Source organism: Pediculus humanus, genomic scaffold (assembly GCF_000006295.1).
Source record: "Pediculus humanus corporis 1103172108217 genomic scaffold, whole genome shotgun sequence".
NCBI classification, from domain to species: Eukaryota; Metazoa; Arthropoda; class Insecta; order Psocodea; family Pediculidae; genus Pediculus; species Pediculus humanus.
In genome coordinates, this window is record NW_002987787.1 from 1 (window position 1) to 7942 (window position 7942).

Genomic DNA, 7942 nt, shown 5'->3' on the forward strand with positions numbered 1-7942 from the left:
GCATTTATTTAACAAAAGCGAAACAATAAAGACTGAAGAAAACTCTCTCTCCTCCCGGACTTCTTTTAACGAAAAAACAAACAAACGAGCGAGATAGAGAATGAGAGAGAGAGAGAGAGGGAGAGAGGGAGAGAGGGCAGGAGAGCAAACGTAGACAACAAACAAACAAACAAACAGAGTACTTATTTTACCTGTTAAATAAGTGTTGTGCGAAGAATTAATGAAGTAATGGGAAAGCGGTTGATCCATGTCGTCGGATAAATCAAAGGATGACGATGCTATTATCGGATTATCCTCGCTCATTAAATACCTAAGAAAACCATCGAGACTGAGTTGTCCCTTTTGAGCGTTCATCTTGTTCGTTTCGTATTGCTGTATTAGGTCTTTGGCTCTCGCCGGGTTCGCATACGGGTAGAGTATTTCGTTCAGTCGCGGATCTCGTTGAGTCTTGTTCAGAAACGTGACGAATTTTTCCGCCGTTAAAAATTTTCTTTTGGACGATGTACCGCAACTGCAAGAAAAAAGTAACGTCGGATAATTGTATGTTGAAACGAAAGCGTAAAATTTATATATATATATATAATTAATGTTCTTTTTTTTTTTTTTTTCCCCTGTTTTTGTTTTTCTTTTTTCATTCCATTTGCGCGAATAATAATAATAATAATAGTAATTAAGGAATGATTTATGAAAATTGATTTACGCCGCTTCAATTTATGCCTTTGATAAGTAATAATAATAATAATAATAATAATGATGATAATAATGATAATTACAAAACATGCAAAGGCCATAAATATAAATAAATCGGTTTCCGTGTTCGGTTGTTAAAACTCGTTCGAATTTCGAACGCCGTTCAAATAAAAAAAAAGGTTCGGCACATGTTCAAACTTTGAACGTCGTATTTTTCCTTTTCTTAACAACAACAACAACAACAACAACAACAATAATAATAATAATAATAATGATGATGATGATAAATTTCCGTCGCGACAAAAAAATCAAACGAAAATTTTGGAGTGAAACAAAAAAAAAACAAAAAAAAAAATTCTTTTCCATTTTCTTTTCGTCCGTTCGAAAGATTCACCTCACTATTATTATTATTATTATTATTCCCTTCCCGTTTCCCGCTTTTTTTTAAAAAGAACATTCCCGTCAAAGTAATTTCCGGTAATTTAAAAAAAAAAAAATTATACCCGCGTCTTCATCACTTTTCTTCCTTCGTTCGTTTTAATTTTCCTTTGAGAAAACTCACACGCACCCAATAAAAAAAAAAAAATTAAAAGAAAAATTTATAAGAATAATAATAATAAGAAAAACTGTTTTCCCCTCCCCTCCCCTCTTCCCTTTTATCCCTTCTCTTAATAATTTTAAAAATCGAGTTTAAGACAAAAATTATCTTAAAATTTTTCTTCATCCTTAATAAAAAAAAAAAGAAAACTTTAAAATTTTCCAACGAGAAAATTCTTTTTTTTTAACGCGGGGGAGGCGGGGCGGAGGGGGGGCTCAGAAATAAACGATTTAAACAAAGTTTTTGAAAAGGGATTCGTTCGTTTTATACGTTCGGAAAAATCGACTCCGATATATATATATACCGTTAACGATAAATTACGACAATTATATTCGACTGCATCATCGTCATCATCATCATCATTATTATTATATTTTAATGGACGACGTACGTTTTTTAAAATCCATTAAAAGGAAAACCAAATAATAATAATAATAATAATAATAAAGTAAAACAAAAAAGTAATTCGGAAAAAGCGATTTCCCGTGTTTTTTTTTTTTTTTTTTTTTTTTTTTTAACACTGTGACAAACCAACATTAAATTATTAGGGGGTGGGAGAGGGGAGGGAAGAGGGAAAAAGTGGAGGGGGCAAGACGGGGAAGAAAATCAACCGGATCCCCACAAAACTACCCTTGATTTCGATAATGGGAAAAATTTCCAAAAAAAAAAAAAAAAGGATCGGCAAAATCCACAAAAGAACCCGAAACGGTTTTTTATCGGGGGAAGGAGATCGGGGGGGGGAAAAGAAATTTGACAGGTAGAATTGCGACGGGAAAGAAAAGGGAGAGGGGTAGAGAAAGAAAAATGCAAAAATCTTTTTTTAAAAAAAAAAAAAAAACCTAAAACCGATTTTTTTTTTTTTTAAAGAAAAGAAAAGGAAGAAAAAAAAAATCGTGAGCAGAACTGTCAGAGGCAAAAACAAACAAACAAACAAACAAACGAACAAACAAAAAAAAAGAGAGAAAAAAAAACGGCAAAAAAAAAAAAATTCTTTACGTCCTCCTCCGATTCCTTTTTTCTTCTATTCCTTTTTTTGTGAAATTAATAAAAAAAAAAAAAAAAGGAATAAAAAGAGGGAAAAAAAAATCGAGAGAGAGAAAAAAAACCGGGAAAATGGGGGAGGGGGGAAAGGAAAAATGAGAGAGCAAAAAAAAAAAAAAATTTTTTTTAAATGTTAATGACGCAATTTTCATTTCGTTCCCATTGCGAAAAAATTTTCGAAACCTTTTCCCCCCTCCCCCCTTTTCCCTCCCCAACATTCCGTTTTTCATTTTTAAACACTTGTTACGCCTTTTCATTCTATACGTAAAAAAAAAAAAAAAAAATTAAATTGAAACAAACAAACAAACAAAAAAAAATTCCGATGATGATGATGATGATCGCCGCCGACAGTGGGGGAAGTGGGGAGGGGGAAGGAAAAAAGGGTCGAAAGAGGAAAAAATTCGGAAAATCGACAGGATGAGACGAGGTATTTCCGTCACCGAAATCACAAAAGAACAAAATGGCGTCGCGATTTTCACTCTTTTCTAAACAGGGGAAAATTTTTTCACGAGTGACGACACCATTTTGACGTCATTCCATACGGATTCGTTCTTCCAGAAGAAAAGCCGATGGAAAACGACCATTTAAAATGTATTAAAATCAAAAGAAAATGAAAACGCATCAACAACAATAACAAAACAAACAAACAAAAAGAAAACTCTAATAAATTATTTTCGGAAATGAAATGAAATGAAACAAAACAAAAAGCATTTCCGGTTCCTTTTTCTCTCTCTCTCTCTTTCTCACCGGACACGCCAAAACTTATTTTTTAATCTTTTAATTCGAATTTAATTAAATTTATTTAATTTATTTGGGATCGTATTGGTTAAAAACCGACTTCCATCTTTGACAAAATTATTGTCCCCTCCCTCTCCCCCTCCCTCTTCTCACGTTCCTTTATTTGACCGTTCGACAAAATTTCCCGTTTGAGTTGCCGCCACGTCATTATTACGACTTTTCAATGATGGTGACCTTTCGTAATTTTTTTTTTTTTTATAATTCGTCTTATTTTCCTTTGGAAGTTATTTTCTCTCTCGAAAAAAAAAAAAAAACCCTTGAGAGTTGTTGTTGTTGTTTGTTTCTATTTACACGAAAATACAGACAACAACGTACTCTTTTTAAAAAAAAAAAAAAAAAAAAAAACGTTTGTCTTACGTTACCACGTTTGTCGTTTGTCGGATTTTTAAACACGCGATCGTAATACGACATTTTTTTTTTTTTTTTTAACTTCCGTCCGTTTTCCTCCCCCTCCCTCTTCCTCCCCTTATTACCGCGAAGGCGACAAACGTTTTCGTTAATTACGTTCGCGGTCGAATCGGTTTCAGTGGGATACAAATTATAATAATAATAATAATAATATTTTCCCGACCGAACGTGAGAACGTCGTCGTCGTCGTCGTCGTTTAACAAAAATTAATTTTCAAAGGATGAAAACTTAAAATCATCATAATCATTATTATTAATAAACGTGACGTAAACATTTTTTTCACCGCCTTTTAAATTGTTTTCTAATTATAACGTGGCATCAGACTTTTCTCGCACACACACATACACACACACGCGACCAAATCGATTCGTTACGTTTCGTTTCGCTTTCTTTTTACCTCCCCCTCCTCCTCTCTTCTTCCTTCCTCTACCTTCCTTCTCAACCTTTGTTTGTATATTAATAATAATAATGTTTTAAACTTACATTTCGTCGAATATTTTTTCAACGTCCGTTCTCAGCGTTAAATTCTTGTAGAAATTGTAAAAATCTTCGAACGTGAATTTTTGAATTGATATCCCGTCGCTTTTACCGGAGGGCATTCCGGCTCCGTCCAAAGCTTTTTCCACTCTTTTCTTATCGTCCTTGTTCTGTGCGAACATTTTGATTATGTTCTTAACGGGTATCTTGTCGTTTTTATCCGTCATCAGTGATATCCTCGTGTGAGCTTTTTCTAAAAATCTCGTCGGTGATAAATTCATTTGATTTATGTTGTACGCCAATTTGACGATTTCCTCCGTCCACAACTGTAAAGAAAAAAAAGAAAAACATTATTATTATTTCTCTCTTTTTCTCGTGACGTCACTACCGTGATCACACGTTCGTTCATACTTTTTTTTTCTTTTTAATCGTTTCCAACGTTCGCGAGAAAACTTTTTCTTAATTGTTTACGTTATTTCAATATCAAAGCCAAAACGTTGAGTGAAATTTATAAATATTATTATTATTATTATCGACGGTGAGGAGAAAAAAAAAAACGTGTCAATAGACGTTCGCGCGCGCAAAAAAAAAAAACAAAGAGAGACGATAGATATCGCGATGTTTACTTTTTTTTTTTTAACGTACCCATTGAGAAAGAGAAAAAGAAAGAGAGAGAGAAAAAAAGAGATAGAGAGAGAGAGAATGAGAAAGAGAGAGAGAGAAAGAAAGAAAGAGAGAGAAAGAGAGAAAGAAAATTACTGTTTAAAAGTTTTTTTTTTTTTTTTTTTTTTGCGATTTTTATTTCGTGTAAAATTCCGAACGGAAAAAAGTTTGAATTTCATTATTTATAATCCAGAACAACGGGAGGGGGGAGAATGACGAAGGACGAGTGAAAAAGGTAGAGGAGAAAAGCAGACGAAAAATAAAGAAACTTTAAGCCTTTCGTTAAATAATAAAAAAAAAGAAAAGAAAAATTTAAGCCTTTCAAAATGATCAGGGAAAACTTTTTTTTTTCCTCTGACAAAAAAAAAAAAAAAAGAGAAAAACCTTTTCCAGAAAGCTCACGCAACCCTTTTTGGAATTGAAAAAGATAAAAACAAAAAAAAAGGAAAAAGGAGAAAAAAAAGGAGAAAGGAGAAAAAAAAGGAGAAAGGAAAAAAAAAAAGGAAATTAATGGAAAATCTATAAGTTTGTTTTATAACTCGGGAAAAATAAAAAAAAAAATAATTTTTTGTTTTTTTTTTTTTTTTTGAATTATTTCCTGAGAAATATGCCACGATTAAATTACGTGGAATTAAGTATAAAAAAAAAAAAAAAAAAAAAACGGAAGCAACAGTTTTCCCCTTCTCCTTCCCCCCATCCCCCCGATTTTTACGGATGAATTTTCCAACGAAAAAAAATAAAAATAAAAAAATTTCCAAAATACAAGTGGTGGATTACACGCATCATAAATTATTATCACGTCGCGCGTATTTTGACCTTTTCAAAAACAAAAACAAAAAAAATGGCGGGAAAATTTTCCTTTTTTTGAAAATCACGTGACACGCAAAACATCGTCGCGCGCGAATCGCAAATCATCAAACTCGAGCCTACTAAGTGTAAACGGAAAAAAATTATTATTATTATTATTATATTCAAGGACGTACGACGGCGACATCCTGGACAAAAAAAAAAACGAAAGTTCTGGAACAAACAAACAAACAAACAACCGGAAACGATAACGGAATGATAAATTAAACGGGCGAAAAAATCGTTCGTTACTCTTATTGGTCGAATTCACGCGTTTGCTTTGTTTTCCACGCGAAAAAACAAAAACGAGAATAATAATAATAATAATAATGATGATGATGATGATGATGATGATGATAACAATCGAACAAACTCTTGCGAGGGGGGAGGGGAGGAGAGAGGGCGTCTCCCGTCGGAAACCGCAAAAAAAAAAATTTAAAAAAAAAAAAGATTTTCCCAAAAATAAAACCGGAAATTCTACTTTTGTCTACGTCATTGTTGCGTCCGCCTCTGACGTCACCACCACCACCACCACCGCTACCCCCTCTGTCGTTGTCTTGATGAACGACAAACAAAACGGTCCAAAATCCGCGGTCAGATGATTATTTACAAAAAATATCCATTTTTTTTTGTTAAATATAATTTTAAAACAAACGGTTTCCGTTTGTTTGTTTGTTTGTTTTCTTTTCCCTGGGCGTGTCGTCGGGAATAAAAGAATCTTTTTTTATTTTTTGCATGAGGAATTTTCCAGACGGTAAAATCCATAATTTACCGGATTTTAACGATCTGTAAAAAAAAAAAAAAAAATTTTCTTTTTTTTTTTCCTTTTACCTTCCATCTCTCTCTCTCTCTCTCTCTCTCTCTCTCTTTCCTTTTTCCCACGTTTTCTCATTCATTCATTCATTCATTCCCATTCCGGGAATCTCATCGATTCAAATTTATTAATAATAATAATAATAAACGTATTTTTAAAAATTCATTCTTTAAAAAAAAAAAAAAAAAAAAATCTCTCAGGTACGAAAAATTTTTTTTTACATCGATGACTTCCGTCGACTCGAACATTTCAGAAACAAAATAACGATGATAATAATAATAATAATCCTCGCTTAAATTTTTTCTTTTTCTTTTTGTCTTATTAAAAAAAAAAAAAAAAATTTGTTTCATTTTCTTATTAATTTTCTTTTTTCTTTCTTTCATTATCATCTGTCGGAAGGAGAAACCCGACGTCATTTTTCTTCTTTTCTTTTCTTTTCTTTTCATCTTACAAACCCAAAAACATTTCGAAAGGAATTTTCCGCTTAAAAACAAAAAGAAGATCAAAAAAAAAAGAGAGAGAGAGAAAAAAAAGGTAAATATAACTTAAGACGTAGAAAACGTTTTCTCTCTCTCTCTCTCTCTCTCTCTTCCTCCTCCTTTTCCTTCTCCTCCTCCTCTGCTTTTCTTTCTCTTTCTCTCTTTTTTTTTTTGTTCGACGGAAAGTTCGTTATCCTTTCGTCTTCTGTCTGAAACTGAATTTCTTCTAAACGGCATTCGGTTTTTTTTCCCTTTTTTTTCCAAGAAAAATTCTTTATCCACCCAAATCCGACGTAAAAATAATAATAATAATAATAATAATAATAATAATAATAATAATAATAAGAGAGGGAAAAAAACGTTCAGACGCAAACTTTTAAACTGCCGAAAAATTTTCCCGAATGGATTTTCCTCCTCCTTTTCTTCCGCCTCGAATTCTTCAGGAATTTCTTTTTTTTTTTTTTTTCGTTTCCTTCTTTTCCTGATTTTATTTTACTGTCGCTCTCCCTTCCCCGCCCCCCCCCCAAAAAAAAAAAATTGTTCGAAATTTGTTTTCGTCTGCTATTTTCGAAAAAAAAAAAAAGAACGCACGACGTGGAAAAAAAAATTTTTTCTAAACGAATTTATCGAAATTTTCTACGCGATACGAAAAACGAAAATAAACAAAACATTATTATCATCATCATCATCATCATCATCATCATTTCCGGTTTATTTACCTCGCGCCGCGAACTCACTCACTCACTCACGCTTCCCCCTCCCTCCGTTTGTTGCATCAAAATCGTTTTTCTATAATGATGACAAACAAAAAAAAAATTTTCTTTTTTTTTTAGTGGTGAACGACGGGGAAGAAGACAAACCAAAACTAAACAGAAACCGATTCGAAATGAATTCCCTTCCGGTCAACAAATAATAATAATAATAAAATAACGAAAAGAGTGAGAGAGAGAGAGAGAGAAAAAACAACTTTTCAGTAAATAATTTAATAGAATATTTAACGTTTTTTTTTTCTTTCCTTCCTTCTCTCTCTTTCTCTTCATCCTTCCTTACTCCCATTCAACCGTCCGTACGTCTCTCTCTGTCTCTCTTTCTTTCCTTTGCATGTTTCGTATTGAGCGGTTCGTTTTT

General features: G+C 32.7%; 1 protein-coding gene across 1 annotated transcript; it reads right to left on the reverse strand.

Annotated features, from left to right (window-relative positions):
* Positions 1-4: 4 nt before the first annotated feature.
* Positions 5-6359, reverse strand: Phum_PHUM447590 (phospholipase C, putative; the record flags this gene model as incomplete). Its single annotated transcript, XM_002429632.1, has 5 exons — positions 5-48; positions 192-511; positions 4019-4338; positions 6037-6077; positions 6353-6359. 5 exons carry the CDS (start codon positions 6357-6359, stop codon positions 5-7), a joined length of 732 nt encoding a protein of 243 aa, XP_002429677.1.
* Between the last annotated feature and the right edge of the window lie 1583 nt (positions 6360-7942).